We start from the raw sequence: 25,509 nt of genomic DNA, 5'->3' as shown, positions 1-25,509 counted from the left end.
AACGCGCCAGTTCATGGTACCTAAAAGGTTAGGACTACAAAACGTCACGTCGATGATCGATTCTGCACCATTACTGCGGAAGGTACTCACTGTACCCACATTTGCCAGCTCTACATTTAATGCGGCCAGGGATTCCAACAATAGCTGGCCTCTTTGATTGGTGCAGCGGCTACCCCACTCCACTGCCCATGCATTAAAGTCGCCAGCTATCACTACTGGCTGCCGATTAGCTAGTTCGGCCATCATCCTGTCAACCATGTGGGAAAATTCCTCAATCGACCACCTTGGGGGCGCGTAACAACTGCAATAGAACACGCCGTTGATTTTTGCTATCGCAAAACCGTCATTTGAGCTAGAGACTACTTCTTGGATTGGGTATCGTCCTGTCGTCCCTATAGCTGCTAGCTGTTGAGACCTATCCGCCACCCAGTTCCCGTTGTTGGCTGGTATGCGGTATGGGTCCGATAATAACACCACGTCAGTCTTGGTTTCCGAGACTGACTGCCAAAGCAGCTGCTGGGCTGCATCACAGTGGTTTAAATTTAACTGTGTTACTTCCGTTTTGGCTGCTTTGATACTCCGCTTGTGCCCGGACATTTGGGTCCGCCCGTTAAGTGTCCGTTGTCTGCTCTGTCGACACATATTAGGCACTTAGCGATTTGCTTACAATCGCTTGCCCTATGGCCTTCAGCGCCGCATTTTCTGCACATCTTACTTCTGTCGGGACCATTGCACTTCCACGACTTATGGCCCTTCCCGAAACACTTGAAGCAAACTTCAGGAGGCTGTTGTATGCTCAGCCGGCAAACCGACCAGCCTACCTTGAGTATGCCCAAGTTCTTCGTTTTGTTGGCCTCTGCGACCGGCAGCCTGATCGCCGCCACCTGGGTGCCCTGCGGGCCCTTTCTAAGGTGGATGGCCTTACTGGCTACGTCGATGTCACACTGCTCTTTGAGGGCAGCCGAGACCTCCGCTGCATCGGTGACCTCATCCAGATTTTTACACTGGAGAGTCGCTTCAGCAGTAAGGGATCTTACATCAACCTCGTCACCAAGTACTTCTTGTGCCAGTTGCTTATAGACTGCACCCTTTTCCTTGGCGTCCTTCTTTAAGACTAGGATCATTTCACCAATCCTAGTTCGCCTTATGCTTCGCACGTCTGCGCCCAATGGTGATAGCTTCTCTGTGCTTCGCATCGCCTTCAGAACCTCGGCGTATTTTGCTTCCTCCGTTTTGATAACGAGGGCTTCGCCTAAATTCCTACGTTTCGCTGTTTTCGGTTTAGCGCTCTCCTTGGGCTCCGTTTTCGGTTTCCTCTGTTTTTTCTTATTTCCAACTCGTATCCACGGGTTGCTGTTGCCTTGCGCCCGTGGTTCCTGTGGATGCACTACCTGGTTCCGGTTAACCCATGGCTCCTTTTTCTTGGCTTTCTTGGCCTTAGGATTGGTGTTGGCCTCTCCTTTGTTGCCATGTCCTCTTGATCGCGGGGCTTGGCTCGTGCCAGCTTTTCCGCTTTGGAGGACGGCCGCGTAGGTCACTTTTCCCTTAGCAACCATACGTCTTTTCGCCACGTATTCATCCCCGGAAGCTTCCCTCTTCCGCATCGCGTATCGAATAATATCATCAGATATATTCGCGTTGCCTGTGAAGGAAAACACTTCGGTCTGACACGACCTAGTGTCTTTTTGGCCTTCTACCTTGCCCAGTTGTTCCTTGGCTTTCTCGTAGTCCTGCTTTGCAACTAGGACTGATTGTCGCAATTTCAGTAGACTTGTTTTCAAGTCTTTGCTGATATTTGTTTTGCTTTTAACATATTCGATGATGACATCAAGTTGCTCAGCAGCTACCTGCATTTTAGGGAGGTACTCCCTATTGCGATCTATGGCCTCGATTAGTCCCGGGCCATCGGTCACCACACATGTTGCACTGGAGCGGCCAGTGCCTGCCGTCGTCACAGTATCTAGGCTTTTGCCCACACTGTTTTCAATAAAGTTGGTCGCCTCCTTCCTTGGCGGGAACCTTAGCCGGTTACTGATAGGTCCAGAAGCCTCTCCTTCACATTCCGCATGTGTATATCGTGTGGCAGGTATGAAGACACTCTATGCCCTGGCATGTCGAGAAAATTTCCAACCCGAAAAGATCCTCGACCGGTGGGATTCGAACCCACAACCAAGCATGGGAAACACTCACTCAGTTTTTGTGTTTCCCTCACTCGCTTCCACGCACAGTCGGGAGCGAGAAAGCCGTTTCTCTAACCAAGCCGAACGTTTCAATTTCCAGTGCCCATTCTGCTTGTTCGGCGAGCACAAAGCGAAACAAAAAACGGCAACTGATTGAGTCGCTACCGATTCTAAAAGCCGAAGGCAAACGAATGCATACCGAATGATTGTTTACATTCTGATTCCGTTGAAGTGGCATTCGGATTTGAGTGCTGATGAGTGTTCATTGACTGGCAATCCACACCACGGAATGATTCAGTGAGTGGGAATCCGCTCACTCAGTTCATTGCATTCGGCGAATTGATGCTTAATGCTTTCACTCGTGCCTCGCAGATACAAGTGTATTTGTATTCACTTCTCTTCGTGTTCCTTCCGATTCTTGCTTTTACACAATCGGTTTTGACACTTCCAGGCTACACTCCACCCAGTACGATTCAGCTATCACTGAATGTTCGGTAGCAGCAGATTTTTTGCTATTTTTTATCGGTGGCGTTCGGGTGAGTGAGTGAATTTTCCCATGCTTGCCCACAACCCTCAGCTTGGTCTTGCTGAATAGCTGCGCGTTTACCACTACGGCTATCTGGGCGCTAGTGAGCATGTAAAATTGACTGTTCTAAACTAGTTCTATCTTGCGATCCACACGAGATAGAAAGTTAAAGTCTTAAGCAAAGTTGTTCAGAAAGTCAAGGATATCCGGAAGGTAAGGGGCTGTCCATTAATTACGTAAGACAATTTTAGCGGTTTTTCAGCCCCCCCTCCCCCCATGGTAAGATTTTTTGTATGAAAATCAAAAACAATTTGTATGGCGCGTAAGAAATCTTCAACCCCCCCTCCCCCCATATACCCTTACGTAATTAATGGACCACCCCTAAGCGATTTAATTCTAAATTTTGCCGCTAGGTGGCACTAGTGAGCATATAAAATGAGCATCTATGTCATTACCCAGATGAGATAGAAAGTTCGAGTCTTTGGCAAAGTTATTTCGAAAGTCAAGGACATCCGGAAGTAAACAGTTCATTTCTGCCACTAGGTGGTGCTAGTAAGCATGTAAAAATGAGCATTTTATGCAAGCCCTTCTTGTGATCCACATGAGATATAAAGCTCGAGTCCTTGACTTTCTGAACAAATTTGCTGAGGAGTCGAACTTTCTATCTTATGTGGATCACAAGCTAGTACTTGCCTAAAATGCTCAATTTTGCCTAGCGTTAGTGGCGCTTTGTTGCTGTTTACCTATCACTAGGTAAAAAAAATGATTTGCATGCAGTGTACAATGTATTGGCTGTTCATCTCTAACTAGAGTAAGTACAACAGTAGTTGGGACAAGTGTTAAATTGAAGGTAAAAGGTATTTATATCAATTATTGCTAAATTCAGTGTTATATTTTGAAATGGATGTAGTTCTATCAAATTTGTGTAAAGTTACTATGTATTTGAATCTCGGTTTAAAATCTTATCAATAACAAATATTTTACTTAGCTTGGTTTACATTGAACCTGCAATTGTGCATCCATGGGGAATCATTGGACTGCGCTTTTTTTGAGATAAATTCTTATAAGATGTACCATTGCAATACGATTATATGTTTGTAACACTCGTGCAAAAGATTCTTATAGGAAATACTTCCAAATAATGTTATAAATGTACCATTTGACGTATCGTTTTTGCTCGAGCTTGGCATTTGTTGTTAGATCGAAAGATTTTCCTTCCTGATACGTCTGTTTGTCTGTGATTCTAATTTGTCGCGTTCAACTTTATTCTATTCTCCAATAGTAATGAATGATTATGCCTCTATTGGCTCAGTAATCATATACCTCATTTAACTGACACATCTCATGCTCACAAATAAGCATTTTCCCCGGAGATGCGTTTGACTCCAGCGCTCTTCCCTGCCTGCCATCGGGAATCAACTTTGTAAATATCGAAAGATAACACAGAACAGCAAACGGATGACTCGAGTCTTGTACACTATGTACCTTCCTGTTCTGATTTTGTTGCATGCATATGTGCATTGTTAGCCATCGAACTGCCACCCACTCGCTTTTCTATCGAACCGCAACAGCCACTAATTGAGTTTTACATATTCTCCCCGATTACAGGAAATTTACCGTGAAATAGAGTCCAACTCGCGCGCCGTTGCGGCCTGTGTCCGTGCCTACGAGAAGAAAGCGGCCAAAGCCAGCCGATTCTCGGCCAACATATCCGGCGTGACCAGCGTGGGATCGTCGACGCTCAATACGACCGCCTCGGAGTTCGGAGGACCCAATTCCGGTTCCGGTTCCCTGACCCCGGAGGTTGACGCCCAACCGGGGACTACGTACTACGGTGGTGGCAAGCTCAGCAATAAAGCGAAGGAGAACAGCGGCATCAAAGGGCTCGAGAGACGCTACTATCTGCTGTACTTGAAGGCGTACGAAATCCGGTGTCTGCTGGAGGGATTATTGGACACCAAAACCTCGGTAAGTGTCGATTAATCGATATTGCTGCGGCGCGGGCAATCATATCCGTCATTTAGGTGATAACACAGTGGTTCTCAACTTGGTTCAAGCTGCGACTCGTCTTTGAAGTTTTACACGAGCATATCACGGCTACCTAATCGGAATTTAACGAAATGAGATTTTTTTGGAAACTCGCCAAAAAGATAATAAATGTTCGAGCTATGAATAAATGGAAACCGTATTAAGCACTATACCATATATTTCCACTGAAGTTTGTATCGTTTGACAAATACGCGTATTTCAACTTCTAATGTGAGGCCGTCTCCAGTGTCTAGTATACGAAACTGAAAACGGCGTTTCTGTTGAGATCGAAATTCGTGTATCTGTCAAATGATACAAACTCCAGTAGTTTAAATAGTATAGTACTAAATAAAGTTGTCATTTTTCAAACCTGCTAACGATCTTATAACATTTTAAGGTGATTATAGAACGAAACCATACCTTAAATTTTCAATAGCACAGGACTTGAGAAACAACAGCACTTCGCTTTGAAAATTTATCCCATTGGTCACCACCAGCAAGTAATTTGATTGATTTTCAACGCGAACTGTTGCCAGATTCTCCAGTCTTGTGAGCATTTCCGCATATATTGAGATTTCTTTGCCAGTTCACTATTTTTGCATTTGTATATCTTGATACACGAGGCTAATACATGAATGTAATGTCATATTTATTTTAAGACATGAAGACCCTGGAATATTCGTTCTAAAGCAGATTTTCTGCAGAGTGGCCATAATTTATTTTCAAAGATAACCCGATAACATAAGTACAACATTTATTTTAATAGTCTCAGCCTTTCGATGAAATTATAAAATAATGTTAAAAGGAACCTTACGAGGAATCACTGAGATCCCAGATGAATCTTTGGAGGATTTACAGGAGGAATCGATAGAGATGTTCCTGAAGAAATCTTTGGAGCAATTACTGCAAAAACGACCCTGAAAAAACCCTTAAGTAGTTATTGAAAAAAAAGACAGTATATTCCCAGAAGAAATCTCGAAGGAGTGCCTGAAGGAATTCCTGGAAGTATTCCTGAAGCAATCTTTGGATGAATTCCTGAAAGATTAATAAGAGACATTCCGGGGGAAATCCTTGCAGATGTTCCCTGAGTAATTCACGGGAATATCCCTCAAGAAATCATTGAGGGTATTCCTGGAGGAATCCATAGAGGTAGTCCAGGAGGAATCCCTGGAGGTAGTCCTGGAGGAACATCTTGAGGTAGTCCTGGAGAAATCCTTTGAGGTAGTCCTGGAGGAATCTCTGAGGAATTCTTGGAGGAATTCCTGGAGGTAGCCCTGGAGAAATCCCTTGAGGTAGTTTTGGAGAAATCCCTTGAGGTAAATCTGGACGAATCCCTGGAGATATTTCTAGAGGAGTCCCTGAAGGTAGTCCTGGAGGAATCTCTGGAGGTATATCTGGAGGCCGGTTAAAAAAATGTCCCATTTGAAACTTACCGGAACCGTATTCAGAATACCCGGATGGATCCAAGTCTGCCTTTTGACTTATACCATTATGCACATACAGTATAATATGAAATATCAATGGCGAATGGTACCGGAAAGTCGATAAGTGTCCCATGTGAGGCCTACAGGATCCGATATTGGAACATCCGGATAAGGTCTTGTTTTGTTATTGATATATGACACCATGTCTTTTTACTTATAGATGAAAAATCATTAAAATATTAAAATTAAACAAAATTAAATATTTAAAATATTAATAATTTAAACCACGCCAAAAAGCGAGTTAAGAGATTTCCCACAGTTTTTCATCAATCAAGAAAAACGATACTTATGTCCAACGGCTTCAAGGACCCCCTGAGAAGTCGTCACCGCCCCCTTGACATGGTTGGTATCAGGCCTCTTTTTATAGACTTGATCTCTGTTTTAATGCAAGTCTCTGAAAAGGGCAAAATGATCTCTCAAGTCCCTTTTTCAATCTTTCAATGTTATTTTTCTCTGGTATTTGGTTGTCAAAAAAATCTCAAATACGTGTTTTTTTTTCTAAATTCATGCAGAATTAGCATTACAATGAACAAACTTCTTGATAAAAAAAATTATTGGGTTGGATCGCACGATTATAATGAAGTGGCTGGATTGATCGAGAAACTACTATAGGGATTTGTACGGAAATTTATGCATGATATTTCAGAAATTCTCAAAGATTTATTGAAAAATAATTTAAAAAATCTTGATTTAGAGCGTAAAGATCCTTGTGTAAATCCAAAAAAATCCAGAGATTCCTACACGACTTCTCCACTGACTCTTAAAGATTTTTTTCACAAATTCTTCGAGGAAATGCTTTAGAAATTCCTTCAGTTATTCTTCCAGAGATACATTCAGAAATACACTCAGCGATCTTAACAATGATACTTTCCAGTAATTTATACAGGTATTGTTGTGGAAAACCTTCTCTCAGGATTTCCTCTAGATATTCCTCCAGAAACTATTCCATCGATGTATTAATTTCTTGCAAGGATTCCCACAAGAATTTTTGAGGATAGTCCTACAAGAATTCCTCCATTTTTTCAAATAGATCGTGAAGTTGTTACTTGGGACTTAAACCATCGGTTTTTTTTTTAATTTTTGCTACCGCTATTTTTTTAGATAATCCTATAAATCAGCAGCAAAGTTCATCAGATATTTATAAAGGCTTTTATCTGAGATTACTGCAGAATTTTCTTTAAAAATAACTTTCGATTGTTTCAATTTTTCTGGAATTTTCCTTACAATTTATTATGAAAGCAAATTGAAGAATTACTAAATAAAGGATGTTCTTGATTCCTTGGAAATTTTCTGGAAAAATATAGGAAGGCAATCTTTGATGAAGACCCAGAAAGCATTATTAAAAAACTTTCTGGTTGAAATGTTAGAGAAATCCTGAACAACTTTTTTTACGAACACCCAAAAAAAATGGTTGAGGACGCTAGGCTGGATGAATTTATGAAAAAATAAAAAAAAATAGAGAAAATCACAATACACTTTCTGTTATATTTGACGAAATTATAGCTATAATAGGAGAAACTACGCACTGGTTAAATTCTCGACGAAGTCCTGAATGAAAATATTTAAGGAATACATAGAAAAATTGGCGGAAAAATCATTACTGGATGGATTTTTGGAAACATTAAAAAAAAGACCTTAATATTCATTGCCTTGAGGAATTCAAGATGTCTCTGGAGTAATTTCTAGAAATATTCTTAGATGGATTCCCAGTTAGATAATGGGGAATTCTATGGAAGAATCATTGAATATATTTCACTAAGCGGCACTAGTATTTTGGAACTTTTGTTTTGCAGAATCCTGACCACTTTCAAAGTTTGCGTCTTCGGCAAAATTTTTCATTTTCTAAGGCTTTTTATCATCTAGCCAAGAGATTAGAGATTTTACCACAAGGCGGCGTCAATGAAAAATAAAAGTTTCATGTTTGTTTTGCGTCTATTTCAAGATCCTGTCCAATTAGAAAGATGGCGTCTTCGGTAAAGTTGTTCTGTAAGTCGAGGATTATCATTGTTCGAGCAAGTTTATTCAAAATTTTACTACCTTAGCCGAGTGGTTAGAGTCCGCGGCTACAAAGCAAAGCCATGCTGAAGGTGTCTGGGTTCAATACCCGGTCGGTCCAGGTTCTTTTCGTAATGGAAATTTCCTTGACTTCCCAGGGCATAGAAGTATCATCGTACCTGCCACACATTTGGCAAAGAAAGCTCTCAGTTAATAACTGTGGAAGTGCTCATAAGAACACTAAGCTGAGAAGCAGGCTCTGTCCCAGTGAGGACATTAATGCCAAGAAGAAAAAGAAGAAGACCACCAGAAAGATGGTGTCTTTGGCAGAGTTGTTCAGCAGCTCAAAGGCTATCTTTATTTGAGACATGAGATTAGATATTTTGCCACCAGTAACAGCACCAGGCTTTGTGCTACTGAACAACTTTCCTGAAGACACAATCTTAGAAAGATGGTCAGGATCCAAAAATATGCGCAAAACAAAAGTTTAATATTCATAAGCGTGTGGCAAAACCTTAAGTTTCTTGGCTACAATAATAATAATGAATCTTGAGCTACTGAACAACTTTGCCAAAGACGTCATCTTTTTAAATGGTCAGGCTCCTCAGATATCTGCAAAACAGAAATTTCATACTCACTAGTACCACCTGGTGTCAAAGTTTTGAATGACATACATGTCAATAGATATCTCTGCTGCAAAATTATAGCATATAAATCACAATTGTTGCACAAAGTACAAAAGCACGACCTCCAGAAAGTTTAAAAAAATACTTGGTTGATTATTTTAAGGTACTCTGGATTAAATTTTAGGAATGATTCCTAAGGAAATCCGCTAAAGAATCATTTAATAAATTTCGGAAATCTGAAGTGCAAATGCCTCAATTTATTTCTGACAATATTCCTGGAGAAAATCTATACAAAATGCCTGGCGTAATTTCACGATTCTCCTGCTTAGGGTCCGCAAACCACTGATTTGGAAACCCTGTGATTACACTTACTCACCTTCTGCGCTTCACGTTTCACCCCATTTATTTTTTTTTTTTCCGCAGAGCTCAGATAACAACGCTAGTCTTTCGGATACGGATGAAGAACCGGTCAACAAGCAGGCACGACTGAGTTCCAGTGTCAAGTCAAAATCGTCCGATTCGCTGCAGAATGAGTGCTTGAGCGGCGTAAGTAACCTCCCAACTAATCGTATTTCAAATCTCCTAATTCGCCAAACTTTCCCGCCACATTTCAGGAAGAATGGGTTAAAGGCAAGAAGCTCTCCAACGCTGGTTTCGATGCCGATTCCGAGGGCAGCGACTGTGAAATTGTACCGAAAATTATCACCTATCACCACCACCACCAGAACTCAGCGACAACGACGGCCACAACGAACACGCCGTCGACTCCCCCTCCATCCGCCGCGAACCTATTGCTCGCAAGCCAAGTGAACCCTATGATGGAAGCAGCGGACATTCAGAACCTATCGACGAACACGATCACCAACGGCAACACGGCAAACTCCCCGGCGACTCTCACGTGCGCAAAACTGTCCGGCGAGGACATTATCGATGGCATCCTGCGGGGAGCCACCGCACAGGACCTGATCAACAACAACGAGAACAGCAGCAGCAGCAACAACGAGAACTCCAACCCGCTGAAGCTGAAGAAGTCCTCGTCGCCGAAGCAGAATGGCAAACAGAAGCGGAGCAAAACCAGCGAGGCCAAGTTCAATCGGTCCACGCGAAAGTCGAAAAATTGCGCCACGTTCTACTTTAAGCATTTGGACACCGATTCGGAATTAAACAAGGACTCGAGCGAACGGACCAAGTCCGAGGAGTCGTCCAGCTCGTCGGAAGGGGATGAGTGGGTGTACAATAACGGTGACGATGGTCAGGGTGGCGAAATCAGCCAGGACAGCAGCTCCGGAGGTGATCAAGCAACCAAGTCCTCAACGGAGGTGATCCCACTAGGTGACGACGAGGACGAAAAGGAGAACAAACCGGGCGAGAGGAGACAGGAACAGCACTCAGCCATGGCCATTGGGAAGGATGTGAAATCGAAGCGGAGTCTGGACTTTACGAAGGAATCGTTGGTCGGTGGCGTTACGCTGAGCACGCGCCCGCTGATGATGACGTCGATCGGGAGCTTCGGCAAAAGTACCGACTCGGTGGATAGCAACGGAAAAGGAGGATCGTTACTCTCGGCCAAGGTGAGTGGAATTATAATGGTTATATTAATGAGTGCTTTCTTAGGTTTATTATACTGTCGTTTGCATGAAATCAGGAATTCCTTTTTTCTATTTCCGTTCTTGAGTTCAGGCCAGAACTTGGTTTTTATTGCACAGTTAATTAATGATTAAGTTGTAGACAATTCCCGCCTAAGGAATCTTGCTGTTATAAGGTATTGACGTTTTGAAGTTTACATGTCCACGACGAAACACGTGTCAAATGTACAAATGTTTGAAACAAGTTATGTGTACGAGTATACTGACAAACAACTATTGGAATCCTCTAAGAATTCGCTGAGCGGTGACAGTTCAAGTTTTTTTTGCTTTTACTTAGGCCTATACGGTTTAATTTCTGTAAGGCTGTCGGTGAACATTGGTTCAAACGCCGGTTCGAAAGTCGGTCCATTTGTACCTTGATTGCAACCGCGGTTAAAATGTTGGTGCAAATCTTCGGTTGCATCCGAGGTTCAGAAAACGTACAGACAGAAAACGAATCCACACTTATCAATTTGTACTTATCGTATCTTGTTGTATGATATAGTAAAACCCTTGGTTTTTGTATAAATTTACCGCTAAATGTTACCTAATATATTGATCTTAGTTGATCTGCTTAAATAATACATTTATTCAAGCCTGAAGGGTCTTGCGATTTGAATCAAGAAGTTCCATATATGATCGTAGAAAGTTATCCGCGTGGATTTCAACTGTTCTCTGTCTGCTATTAATATGAACCTAAGTTTGAACCGAAGTACACATGTACCGGGTTCGGTTTGATACACTGGTACAGAGACGAAGCGCGTTTGCGGTTCAACACAAGTTGCAAGGTTCAAAACAAAATTGCACTTCGGTTCTGCTCATGGGAAGACTTGAACCGTGTATTAGGCATGCGAAAATAGGCTACGATGGGGAGGCCTCAAAAATTGGTTTAAAAATGCGCTTCGTCATTTATGGACACTTCCCAATAGAAATAATGAAATGTCCCGATGTTACAATATCCACAATATGGCATGTTCTTCCATTATAAAAAGTAACAACTTCCCTCAAATTGCGCTGCCTTCTGTGGCCGTATGACTATTTATTATTCAGTCTTATTATGTTTTCCAAATATTTAATGATTCTTGTAAGGCAGGGCTGCCCAACGTACGGCCAGTGGGCCGCGTCGGGCCCACGACCCCATTTTATGCGGCCCGCGGAGGGTTCGAAGATTCTTCTTATATTTTGTCCGCTGAATATTCTACCAACCCAAAGTTAGAACATACTAAGCCTATTTAATTTAAAATTTAGATTAAGTATCATGGTCTAGCTTGGTAATTATTTAAATTGTTTTGTTTTAATAATCTTCTTAGATATTGAATTTTATTGATGATTCAAATTAAAAATCTCCAATTCTGAGTGTTTCTACCATGACTTCCTTCTACATTCATTCATTCGACATTTATCCTTAATAGGATTATAGAAAAGGTGAGCATTTTACAAAATCTTGAACAAGATTTTTTAAGAATTCTGGACACGACTTTCGTGGATAAAGCTATATATATATATATATATATATATATATATATATATATATATATATATATATATATATATATATATATATATATATATATATATATATAAAATCCCAGAGTTGTCTGTCTGTCAGTAACGCTTTGAAATGTTTCACTGAGCGCTACAACAGCAATTTAAAATAATTTCAACAATTTGAATGTCTGAACATTACAACTGCATATTGTGGAGCACTACAATAGCCATTCAGTCAAATGAAATTTCCAGAACATTGACCTTCCCAATACGTAAAATATTCTCGAATCATTGTCATTTTAGTGATAGGCCGGTGATTAAACGTTAACAAACCAACATCAAGCAAATTGTTGTTCGATCGAACTTGAGTCGGGTTGGGGTGGATAATGTGATTTAGAGAGGGTATCGCTATTTCCAACTCAGGTTCAAAACGAATTCAACGTATGCAAAAGCAAGATAAACATGAATGAGATATATATTCGTCAAATATTCGAGTTTTGTTTCATAAGTTACAGTGAAATCTTCATGAGTCATTGTAGCATGACTCGGTATCGACTCATGGATGCATACTGAAAACAAAATTTCATTTTTACCATGATGGTCCCTAAAACAGCTTTCCAAAGCATTCCTGCTCCATAACTAGATATTTCCATGAGTCGATGGTCCCTTCATTACACCTGTGATTTCGAAAGATGACTATCATATATTTAAAATCCCAGAGTTTTCTGTCTGTCAGTAACGCTTTGAAATGTTTCACCGAAATGTTTCATTGAGCACTACAACAGCAGAATAATTCGATATCATTTTTCGCTCTAATTCGTAAAATGTTCTGGAACTTTTGAAACATTTAACAGTAGAAGAAACCCTGCAACAGCATCAAATGATGTGCTTATTTGATATTAGAACCTTACAACAGCATAAAGACAACGTGTGTTAACAAAAGTATGGTTAGAGCATACATTTAGGAGATTTTTTTAGAAAGATCCTAAGGGATACCAGGGCAAATTGAAACGGGTGGGGCAAGATGAAATGCAAAGTTTTGAATTTTAATTTGCAAAGTTTGTTTTAATTTTCAAAGTGCAAGATTTACTTTGCAATGTTGATTTATGGCTTCCAAATTCTGTTGAAACGTGGCTAGCCACGTTGGGTAAGCTAGTTTCAAAATAATTATTGAGTGAGATTCTGAAGGAATCCTAGGCACGATTCTTGTAATATCTTGGACATTCTGACCAGGATTTTCGTAAAAGCTTGATCAGAGTTTTATCATTCCGGTTCATGCTAAGAATATTAAGTCGGATTCTGACAAAATTCGGAGTACGATTGAAAAAAAATCCTAGTTTCTCACAGGATTCTTCTTCTTCTTTCTGGCATTACGTCCCCACTGGGACAGAGCCTGCTACTCAGCTTAGTGTTCTTATGAGCACTTCCACAGTTATTAACTGAGAGCTTACTGTACCAATGACCATTTTTGCATGCTTATATCGTGTGGCAGGTACGAAGATACTCTATGCCCTGGGAAGTCGAGAAAATTTCCAACCCGAAAAGATCCTCGACCGGTGGGATTCGAACCCACGACCCTCAGCTTGGTCTTGCTGAATAGCTGCGCGTTCACCGCTACGGCTATCTGGGCCGGCTATTCTCACAGGATTAAAATTTTCTAAAATAGATTCTATTATAAATATTCTGGACTATATTATCATGTAATTTTGAAAGGGATTTCTACAATGTCCAGCAGAATGCTTAATTGCTGTTAAGCTTTTCTGTTTTTCGATTTGAAATGAAATTGACTCCATTTACTGATTTTTGTCAGGTTTTTTGAACTTAATTTACAGGCTTTTGTCAGACTTCATGGGAATATTTGTGCGTTGAAAAATGTGGCCCGCGACACAAAATTATTTCTGCGATTTGGCCTGCGGTTCAAAAAGGTTGGGCAGGCCTGTTGTAAGGAGTACAAATTACCGAATCAGTAAATAAGGGGCAAAAACTTAGATACTATAGCATTTGAATTTTCGTATTTTCGTAATTAATTAACTTTATTCTAATAAAAAAAATTCGATTAGAAAAATGACTGCCATACATCATGGCTGGCTGTTTGCTTTCTGTTTATACCGGAAGTCATTTTTTTTTAAATCTCGATGTTACTAACTTCTCCACAATTCAGCTCAATTCACACTCCTACCGTTACACTCAAGAAATAATAGTAATAACTCTCACAAACTGCTACTATACATTAGTAATAAATATTCACATTTTAAGAATTATGGTGTTAGATAAACGATCATAGCCAATAGTAATAATAATTTATGCTGAAGTTCATGACCCGAAAGCAGCAGGCACCCTCAATACTTCAGCATAGCAGCAGGCAGCAACCCTCACACGGTGTCTTTTTTATGTAACTTAATAACAAAAAAAAATCCGCATGTCTCGAATTTGGACCGATGATCTTTCATTTGCTGCTAAAATCATTTTTTTTTTTAATTTGGTTGTTAGTAATCTCATTTAAGTGAGGTGAACTGTTGAAACGGATTTAGATGAAAATTTTTTCAATTTTGGTTTGCGACTCAAGAGCAATATTCATCATCTTTGAAAGAAGTTTTTTGACCTTTTATCCCCTTTTTTTCCTCTTCGATCTTTTGCCCTTTCGACCTTATGTCATAGATTCCAGAATATTGACAAGTTCATATTTGTGCCAATGACAGACGCAATATAACATTTCATAAATCCAATATTCCAACCCAAATGCAATAGCAGTGCAATGTTGACACTATTGTCCACGTGTTTGTTGTGAGAATTGACAGAATATTGCTTTTGTTTGCAATGGAAAAACAAACAGAATTGCTGACAAATATTCTCAGATTAGCCAGTCTTGAATAAAGATAATACGAATATACAATTCCTTGTTAAATTGATGGTAGATAAGGTGCACATGAATTCATACAAACATCGATAGGTTCCACTTATAACAAATCTACCTGTGATAAATTGATCATGTGATCGTAGCATTTTGCTTAGAGATCTCAATAAGATGCTGTAATGTTCAGTTTTAGCATAGTTAGAGTTGTACGGAATTCTATAGTAATACATGAAACAAATAAATTCAATCAGCTTTGAAAATGTTGCTCAGTAACTTTACGATTTTGCAAGCTTAATAACGGAATCATACGAAGCTTCAACAAAAATCTCAGGTGAATAATAAAAGTCTCCAAAAAGGGGTCATACACAGTGAAGTTTAGTGCATACAAACTTGTTTGCCATTCATATCCAGCAGATCTCAAGTACTATGTTTCGTATAAATATGCTTTGATCAAAACTTATTAAAGCAACAACTCGAACAACTTTTGATGCTAATCTTCCATCAAAAGACGTTCGAGTTGGCGCTATAATTGAATTAGAAGAGTAACAGGGATTCAAAAACATGAAGTTTGAGCCGTCGCATGCCTAGTTCTGGTGTTAAAACTTAGTGGTCCCATATTATTTTCCTTAAGATATAATACAACATAGAATTAAGCAAATGTGTAGTCTACTATTGATTGACGAAATAAATAAATAAATAAATAAATATGGGGTTTCCGGTGGTCATTCCGGTGCTCCAATAGGACCAGAATAACCATTTGTTCGTTCTTTAGGCAAAATACATCCAAACAAAATAAATCGTTATGAATTGGACACAATTCATTTAGTTTTGGGGCATACATCCGAGTAATTTCATCGAATTGTACAGATTGGCCACCTTCCGGGACTCCAGGAACATGTTCCGCACCAAATTTTTCAAGGGATGTGCGCTGGTAATCAATTCCTTATTACAGAGAAGTTTTATGCCACAATGTCCATCAACCAAATAGTATCGATGAAAATTACATATACAAAATTGCGATGGAATCTTACTTTCCGGATGTTCCGGGTATCCGAAACCGGGTATGAATAAGTAAATGATTTGAGAATCTATTCACAGTCCACGTGAATACGTACTCAAATCACTTTTTTAGTTACAAAACTACAGGTTGTCAAAGTAAGGGTCTCTAGAGGGACTTTTTTTTCAGATGTTTCAGGTTTCCGGTGGCCACAGTGACCAAATCCGGATCTCCGAGAGGGTTACTGAAACTAGACATGTGTACCTCAACAGAACTAAATTCGGTCAACACACTGATTTTTTCGAGCTGTTCGAATTTTCGAGTCGAAAACGACCCTAATTCACAGTTTGTACCTTTTTATGGTAGCTTCTCCTGGGGGCATTCAAAACTTTTGTTTCCGAAAAAATAAATGTTCCCACAAAAAAAATAACGTTTTAGCGGTGCCGTGTTATTTATGTGACCATGGCAACGAGTGAATATGGCACCGCTCAAACGTCAAATTCGTGAACTCGTGCATTACTCCATATGGACCGATGCACGAGTTCATTATTTGACGTTTGAGCGGTGCCATATTCACTCGTTGCCATGGTCACATAAATAACTCGGCACAGCTCAAACGTCAAATAATGAACACGTGCATAGGTCCATACCAACCGGACCACTAGATCTTCGTTTTCACAAATTTGTTCGAAGTAGATAGGAAATTCACTCCATAGTAGCCAAATAGAGCAAATCACAGTCAGCGAAGCCATTGGGGGTGCTCATTGATGGGCGGCCTCCATTGGTGGTACCAATGACGAAATAAAGACCTTCATGTGCCTTATAGTTGCCCAAAACTTTATGGCACATTAGGTAAAAGATCAAAATGTAGAATGTTATGAAAAGTTGAAAAGTGTACTGAAATCTATCAAACTTGGGTATCAATTACAGTACCAAGAGCCAAATAAAGTACTAGAAGGGGATGGACCTGGTGCAGTGACTAGAACACACGTTTTTCACGCCGAGGACATGGGATCGAATCCCATCCCTGAGATAGTTTGTAAAAATTTTAGTAACGACTTCCTTCGGAAGGGAAGCAAACCGTTGGTCCCGAGATGAACTAGCCCAGGGCTACTCGTTAATAAAGATAGAAAAAATAAAGTTCTAGAAGTGGTACCCTTTCTGAGCCTGACTACTATGTCTTAATTTCGTTTTTGGTATCACTGAAAACATACCAAACTCTCTTGAATAAAGTTATACAAAATTGGGCTCTTCTCTGCTAACACACCGTGTGTGTATTTTTCACACATTCTGAAAATCGAACGACGCACTCGATGCTTGGTATTACGGAACTTCTTTATGTGTCATATACTTTGCAAAAAAAGCAGTAGAAATCATCCCAGGAGCAGATTGTGCTCAAATTACACACCTGATGTGTTGGTCCATCATTTTGTGCGAATTATACTCAACGTTGTGTAACTTCGTTTAAGCATGAATGTTACCTTCGAATACTGTAGTGTCCGAAGCATTTTCGACGTTTTTCGCAATATTAAACTGGCTTGTGAAATTAGAAGGTTAAATTATAGATATAACAAATGTATTGGTTTTCCCATATAAAATGTCACACAAATTTCAATCGCGATGCCCACATTCAAACAAATCGATCTCTCCCACATTTATACCGTTTGTTCAAGATCCCGAATTGAAATACAGGTTGTTTAAGATACCGAATAGAAAAAAAAACATATCATGATTACTTACCCTAATGACATGTGAATGCTAATATCAAGCGTGTGCTTGAAATAGGGCGAATGTAATATGATCTATTTCTCTGCATCGATCCTCGCTTCTGTTAATAAAGATGACAAATCTCAATACCTGGTTCAAGCTAAAATCTTCAATATCGGATCTGTTGAAAACATAGCATATGTCTGTCAAATCTATCTTATACATTTGTCAAAATTTCTCAAATATATCGTTTTTATTTCTGTACTTTTGTTAAAACCCATGATTTGCATATGTAATCCAGTAATCGTCATCGTGTGTGCAACTCGATATACGACCGCAAAAATGGACGATTCTCAAAGAAAGCTGTCAGTTAATAACGCCAGAAAAAAAAAAACAATGAAAGAACATGGACGATCTTTTGAAATTGTTTGATTTACAACTGAATCTCAATCAGAGGTTGAATCCTGAGAAAATTGAGAGAACTTCTCACTTATCGCTTTCTGTGACAATCATGATGTGGAGCATATCGTGAGAGCCTTTTTATCATATACTCTACAGCTCTGATTAGATCGGGAGGATAGCAGAGCATGATAAAACCCATCTAAACAAGCTCCAAATTTGGGGGACACTATTGCTATCGAAAGTTCAGGAATTGTTTATCATGCCAGTAAAGTAAAACACACACCCCAAATGGTAAATAAGCGAGAAAAATGGGTTTTATCATCGTTCTCTCTGTTTTGTGCTTTCCTTCGCTGCTACTATTTATCAAGCATGGTACAATTTGCGAAACATTGCCGATCATGGACCGATACAGATGGTATGTTTTTCTTCGCTTGCTTTGATCGTGCTTCAAAATCAATTGAAAACGAATTCTGAAATGCCTCATCTCAATTTAAGTTGAATTGCGTAGCCCACTTTCTCTTTTCTTCAACAACAAATCTAATCCACTAAAAGCGCTTTCAAAATTCGCTCTACCCATTTTTCCTGCACCCTATGATTAGACTTCGAACCACACCTGAACAATTCAATTTGTCGCTGAACTGCTCATTAGGGTCACCTCGCGATTATCGCTCCTCCTCCCAAATAGCCAATCTATGTCATTTGCCGTTTTGCGCCGGCTTACGATAATGACGGCTGCTTTACTTCGACACGGGTTCAAATTGGTTTCATTTTTCAATCATCCCTCAATCCAATCAAAACTTCCGTGCCAAAATATTTAGGTAGACTCTGCGCTCACAAACAACACAGTTCAGCCACCGAAAACGCGCTCGCACTCGCGTAGACAGACTCTGGCTTAAACGCGCCTAATCATGGCGATGATTCTCAACTTTTTTTGCGCAAAAAAAGGGGAGAGCGCAAATCGACGTACATAGGAGTAAAAAGACCAAATTCTTGACTATAAGTTGATTTTTTTTTTCAAACTTGTGGGTGCGATTTTTGAGTGCCAAGTAAGTATATATTACTTGATCAAAAAACATGAAATGTTTTTATTCAAGACATATTGAAAACAATTAAACCTAAGCTTTTACAGCTTATATTTAAATGTATAACAGATCGTTCATTCGCTTTTAAACGTTTTGGCTATGAATTAAGCCAGTTACTCCTATGGCAACTGGCAGAAGCTGCGAATGATTTCTTTGACCGACCCTCACCGGCTTCGCGCAGAGATGATGCTGACGTTGGCACTGCTGGATGAGTTCCAGGTACCTACAAGAATTGGCACAGCTCATTAGCCGAAAACGGAGAAACTTTGACGAATGAACCAACTTACTGCTGGTGAGATCATGGGCAGTGCCAAACCAACGTCAAGTCCGAAAATAAATCAATCATACTGCACCCTTCGGAGCGGTCCTACGTGTAATTTGTCCGCCAATCGATGTCCGGGCTGCTCGCAGACAACTTCAATCGCTTGTGAGCTGCACATAAGTTATCGGTTTTAGTATATTGCGTGTTGCACAGTCTCGTTTACTTTGCCATTTCGTGCTGGAGGAGATTGATTGCCACCCCACAATAGTGTGTATGTGTTTCGAAGCGTCTGTTTAGTCGCGTTATCTTATCTACTACGACAGTATCATCGCTGATCGGTTTGCTGCCGGCGACTATTCGGAGTTTCCCGATCAGAAACATATAACAAAATTTTAATACGTTTCTATCAACAACGGTTAAAAATAACAGAAGTGGCTATAATTTTAGTATCACGATGTTCGTTTGTTTTACATAAAAACCGAAGTTATGACCAGACATTTCATTACAATTTTGTTAGTTTTTTGTTGTTGTATTTGTTGAAATTTTCAACTCCTAACGAAACAAGTTTCACAGCAACTGGTGATATGAGATCATCAAAACACATTCAGTTACAATTTTGTTTCTTCCGCCTGGTCGGGTTGCTTAGGGCACAACAAAAAGCTCTCTTTTGGCGAGTGTTTCCCCGTGGTTTTTTTTTCACTGCATTCGCATCCGTCCGGCTTCGAAGAAACGGATAGATGGCCGTCGCGGCGGAAGAAAGTGTTACAGAGTGCGTTCCAGAAGGGTAGCAGTGTCACTTGTGTGTGCAAAAATAAACGAGAAGAGAAAAGAAAAATGCGAGTGGCGCAGCACCACCTCCTAATGTGAGCTAATGAAGTGCGCTGTGGGTTGAGTTGTATGGAGTTGTGACTGAAATATAGGGAAGTGTAAATGAATACTTCATAAATGGTGATTAAAAGACACTGTCTTTCGATCTATAGTGAAAACCTTCCCAAATGATTCAATATTGCGCTGTTATAATCGAAAGAGAGCGAGAGAGGAGATAATCTCTCATTGTTACATAGGTCCTTCTGAAAAGTTACGCGAGATTTGTCTTTGAACTGAAATATACGTGACATGGGGTCTTCGATAGATTACGCTCAGTGGAATGAACCAGTAGCCACGAAAAAAAACATTGCAAACCATAGTACTTACAGTATTGGATAAAACATTTGCAACTTTTTTGATTTTCCATACAAAATGACCAACTTTGGTAAGCTAAATCTCAGTTATCTATGTAGTTATTATTACCGATTCTAATGTAATTTTTATAGAACATCAGACCTAACTTGAATTTTAACATATAATTTTGAATGATTTTTCCAATCACGAGTTTGAATGTAATAACGATTCAACAAAACTGGAATTTTCAACGAAAAATTCAAAACTATTTATCTTAAAATATGATAGCACTACACAAAAACTGTCTTCAGCAAACTTGTTCATTTCGTCAAAATCTACAACTTTGCTGATAATACCCTGAAGATGGGGGGGTCTGTAGCCTTGAGGTTACGCTTTCGCTTCATAAGTGGAAGGTCATGGATTCAATTCCCAGCCCCTCCACAAAAAAACCTGTCCAGCCACCAGAAGACGCCGCACGGAGGACCGTGCTTTGGGGGAGCACATCCATTCTCGGTCAGTATCAGATGGTGACTGAGACAAACTGACCCTCTTCGTAGGCAGCTAGCCTTAAACGACTTAGGAACACGGCAAAATGAACCACCGCAAGAGCAAAGGACTATGGCTTATGGAAATCGATTGGACTGAACAGCAGAGCTCTCTCCTACCTGCTCGGTGTGAGAGTAAAAGAGTAGAAGAGAGTGAAAGCAGATGTAAATATAGATTAGTTAAAAATAGATCAGTATCGGTATAGCAGATACAGACGAACAGAATCCGGCACAGTAGTGGCCACGAGCACGGAGTGCCTTAAAAAAAAAAAAAATACCCTGAAGCTATTCCTTCAATGTGTTTAATTATGTCAATTATAAAAAATCGTAAAAAAATATTCACTTCAGTTAAACCGTTACTGCTTTTGAACTCGTGATTGGAAAAATCAATCAAAAACATATGTTAAAATTCAAGTTATGTCTGATGTTCTGTGAAAATTTCATTAAAATTGGTTCATGAATAACTGAGATCTAGCTTACCAGAGTTGGTCATTTTGTTTGGAAAATTGAAAAAGTTGCAAATGTTTTGTCCAATACTTCACTTTATGGGACGGTCCATTAATTACGTAAGACAATTTTGGTGGTTTTTCAACCCCCCCCCCCCCCTCCCCCCGTGGTAAGATTTTTTGTATGAAAATTAAAAATATTTTGTATGGCGCGTAAGGAATCTCAAACCCCCCCCCCCTCCCCCCATAACCCCTTACGTAATTAATGGACCGCCCCTATGTTTTGAGCTAAACCAAGACCAACAATTGAAAAGGCCTCAAGTCCAAAATGTTAACAAATAGGTTTTCTGCTGATTTCAGTGTATAAGAGCCTATTCTTACTAAAACATACAATAGAGCGGTTCCACAGAAAATGACGACTTTTTTCCCAAATTTCATTTTTATATATTTTGATTTGGATGAAATTTTGCACATGCTTTCTTTATGCCCAAAAATGCCTTTCTGCATCATCGGCTCGCCATTTTGACTCTAGCCTTACTTTTGAGAAGGGCCTAAGAAAAAAATCCTTAATAATATTCAAAAAATTATAACTTAGAAACGGTTTGTCCGATCAGTTTGGTGCCTTCCGCAAAGTTTTAGGTTATTGTTGGGACTATCTGGAAAAAAATATACACTGTAAAAAAAATGTTGTAATTTTTTATATATCGAAAATAAAGCTTAAAAATCAATTTTCTCAAAAATCGTATTTTTGATTTTTTTTTATATGTTAAAGTAGACAAAAAATAACTTTTTTGTCCATGATTTCTCCATCTTGACCCACTGTGCAAAAGACTTCATTTTTTGTCTACTTTTACATATAAAAAAAAAAATCAAAAATACGATTTTTGAGAAAATTGATTTTTAAGCTTTATTTTCGATATATAAAAAATTACAACATTTTTTTTACAGTCTATATTTTTTTCCAGATAGTCCCAACAATAACCTAAAACTTTGCGGAAGGCACCAAACTGATCGGACAAACCGTTTCTAAGTTATGATTTTTTGAAAATTATTAAGGAGTTTTTTCTTAGGCCCTTCTCAAAAGCAAGGCTAGAGTCAAAATGGCGAGCCGATGATGCAAAAAGGCATTTTTGGGCATAAAGAAAGTATGTGCAAAATTTCATCCAAATCAAAAAATACAAATGTAAACCGACATTCGAATTCAAATGGAACCGCTCAATAGTCATTTAAAAATATGCAAAAAAGTTGAAAAAATAACATTTTTCTAAAAGGCCCCATCTCATTTTCCGCTAATCAGGATATTCATCGCAAATGCGGCCTTTTCTCAAAAAGGCCTCATTTCTATATCTGACGGAAACCGAGTTGAGGCCTGTTAAACAAACATAAAAATTGCAATGTAGATTGCGACAAACGTTCCAAACTCACTAAGAAGATGCAGGTTATACTACGGAACGACTGCTCCTTGTATTATTTTATACAGTGGTTGTCTAAACGGCGAACATTATCGGGTTCCTGTAGACATGTATTTTGTATCATACTACCTAATAATACCTGTGTCAGCCTGTCTGTACTTGACAGACAATCAACAAAAACACGATTTGGTTTCAATTCCATGAAAAATAACGTTCAATTGCAATATTATTTCAATTGAACCAATATTTCCATACATTTTCTCGACGACAAACTCGCGTAGCACATACATAATGTTCATGGATGAGGAAGGGTTCAATCAATCACATATTTATTCGACCGCACGAATCTTCTTTTGCTGCAGGGATCTCCATGTACTTAACTTCACCACTTAACACTCTTCTACACTTCAAATTTCTTATTTCATCATCAATTTTAAATGATTTTCAAAAGGCCACATCAGAAGATGATGAAAGAACAAGCCAGAACTAGAAGGCCTCAACACATTTTAGAGTAAACAAAGGCGTCAACTCACAGGCCTCATCAGCGTCGGCCGGCGTCTATGGCCACAAATGAAAAGGGCTGCACAGCTTTTGGTGAAATAAAAGCCTCATTTCCTTTTACTCGTTTTTTTAGCAGGATTTTTTGCTAAAACGATAGTAATGAATATTCATAGCTATAAATCAGTTTATCTATCGACTTTCAGGACGATAAAATAACATACAATGCTTAAATTCATAATTGAAATTTGATTTATTGTTTGACAAAACAAGATTGCATTTTTCTCATTGTTTACTTTTTGGAGATGAGGCCTTTTGAATTGTTAGTCTTGAAATAGTAAATCTAGAATAATATGTGAAAAGTCTTTTCAAACCGAAGTTTCTCTCGTATACCGCTGGTAATTATGGTTGATGAAATATCGGCAACGCAGTCTTTTTTTTGTTAATAACGAGTTTTATTATTGCGGGGAAATTTAAAAATTTGGATTGCTTCGCGGAAATAACGCGCAGTGAGCAATCCCCGCATAGAGGAAATGAACCAAAGTAAGCTACTGCGGTTTGAAGCACAATTCAACTCATTGACAATTTGCACCAAACGGTATGTGATGTTCGGAATGTTGTTAGACCAACATATTTTAACAACATTCTCTGATTCTACAAAATTAAAACCTTTGATGGATGTGAATCATGATTCGTAGATGCTCGAATACTGTTTATCCTGTTTAACCATGGGTTACAACGTTCGAGACCAATGTAGTTAGAAATCACATTTCACATGAGGAGTTGTGTTCAATTTATCAGAACGGTTCCCAGTGGTTCCTCCACGTAATTTTTATTCACGCGGTATCAATTTGCGTCTCACATGAAGCTGTATTTAAGATTCAAACAGATTGAGTCGAAGACAAACAACAATGAGCGATTAACAATGGTATTGGTGCTTTTATATTTAAGGGTTCTAAATTAGCGAAATCTCCATGGTCTAGTATCTTTCACGCAAAATTCATGTGAAAACCGAGGAATTCAATGAAATCCATTGAAATCATACATTTCACGGTGACAGCAGATGCAACATAAACCGCTTCAAAGTCATCGGTGACTATGATAATTTTGGGGGAAAATTTTGATGATCAATAGCTCTGGATTTTCCGCGAATCAAAATTTTTCTTGCAACGCATAATATTTAACCCGACGTTCCGACGCAGGTATGGCGTCTTCTTCTGCGTCGAAACGTCGGGTTAAATAATAAAACTCATTTTTAACAAAAAAGACTGCGTTGTCGATATTTCATCAATCATTGAAAATACAGTCGAACTCTCAGCAGAAAACGCTGGTAACTATTTTCTAAAAAAGGAAAACCGAATTTAGTACCAGCACTATACCATTTAATTCCACTAGAGTTTGTATCCAGATACGCGTATTTCGACTTCAATTGTAAAGCCGTCTCATAGTATAATAGATAGGTTAAATACGGTTTTCATTTATTTTATAGATTCTACACCAAACAGCTCGTAAATTTATTTATAACTATTTTGAAATCTTGCAAATTTAGGAGTCAGCTGATTCAATATTTGTCAGCATTTTTTCACCTCAGGACGCAAGATTGCATCGCTGCCAATCGGTCTAAAGTGAAAAAATGCCAACAAACCCGCATCTTGTCACCTTTATTTACAGAAGTGAGGATCGATGAAGAGAAATCGATCATGCGACTTACGCCCTTATTCTAGCACATGCTTGTTTTAATGTATGTTGAGATTGAGAGTAAGATCAAGTCGAAAGTAGGCTAAATGATTGAAACAAAAGTACATGAGGGAATTTTGAGTTCAGGGTGAGTCAAAAAAGAGAAAAGAGTGAGTCTATATTGTAACTAATGAGTAAAGAGCATGTTGATGGAAGGAGAAAGTAACGACTTGACCGTAAGTTGATGTTGTGACAAGAGTGAGTGCATAACTGGAGGAAAATATTTTCCAAGTCGTGAAGAAGCCGACAATAAGTCTCGATTACTTTTTCAAATCGACGTAAAAAGTGACTTAGGTTTTGAGAAAACTAATTATGAAAAACCACAAAATATCTTCTAAAACTGTTTTTAAATTAATTAATTTTTTAACATTTTTTCGCCGTGTAAATTGCTTAAGTGTTGCATACAATCAGCTCGCATTAAAAAGTAGGTAATTTCTATTAAAATCCATATAAA

General features: G+C 39.1%; 1 protein-coding gene across 4 annotated transcripts in view; it reads left to right on the top strand.

Annotated features, from left to right (window-relative positions):
* Window positions 1–25,509, top strand: part of LOC5569804 — an 818,297-nt gene that overhangs the window by 699,768 nt on the left and 93,020 nt on the right. For all 4 annotated transcript variants that reach the window (XM_021848005.1, XM_021848004.1, XM_021848003.1 and 1 more), the window contains 3 exons: window positions 4,315–4,674; window positions 9,263–9,385; window positions 9,454–10,410. In XM_021848005.1, the coding sequence (XP_021703697.1) occupies window positions 4,315–4,674; window positions 9,263–9,385; window positions 9,454–10,410 (1,440 nt within the window). The remainder of the gene's footprint in view (window positions 1–4,314; window positions 4,675–9,262; window positions 9,386–9,453; window positions 10,411–25,509) is intronic.

This window comes from Aedes aegypti, chromosome 2 (genome assembly GCF_002204515.2).
Source record: "Aedes aegypti strain LVP_AGWG chromosome 2, AaegL5.0 Primary Assembly, whole genome shotgun sequence".
Taxonomy (NCBI): domain Eukaryota; kingdom Metazoa; phylum Arthropoda; class Insecta; order Diptera; family Culicidae; genus Aedes; species Aedes aegypti.
Note: the sequence above shows the minus strand (reverse complement) of the source record. Positions and strands in the feature narration are given on the sequence as shown.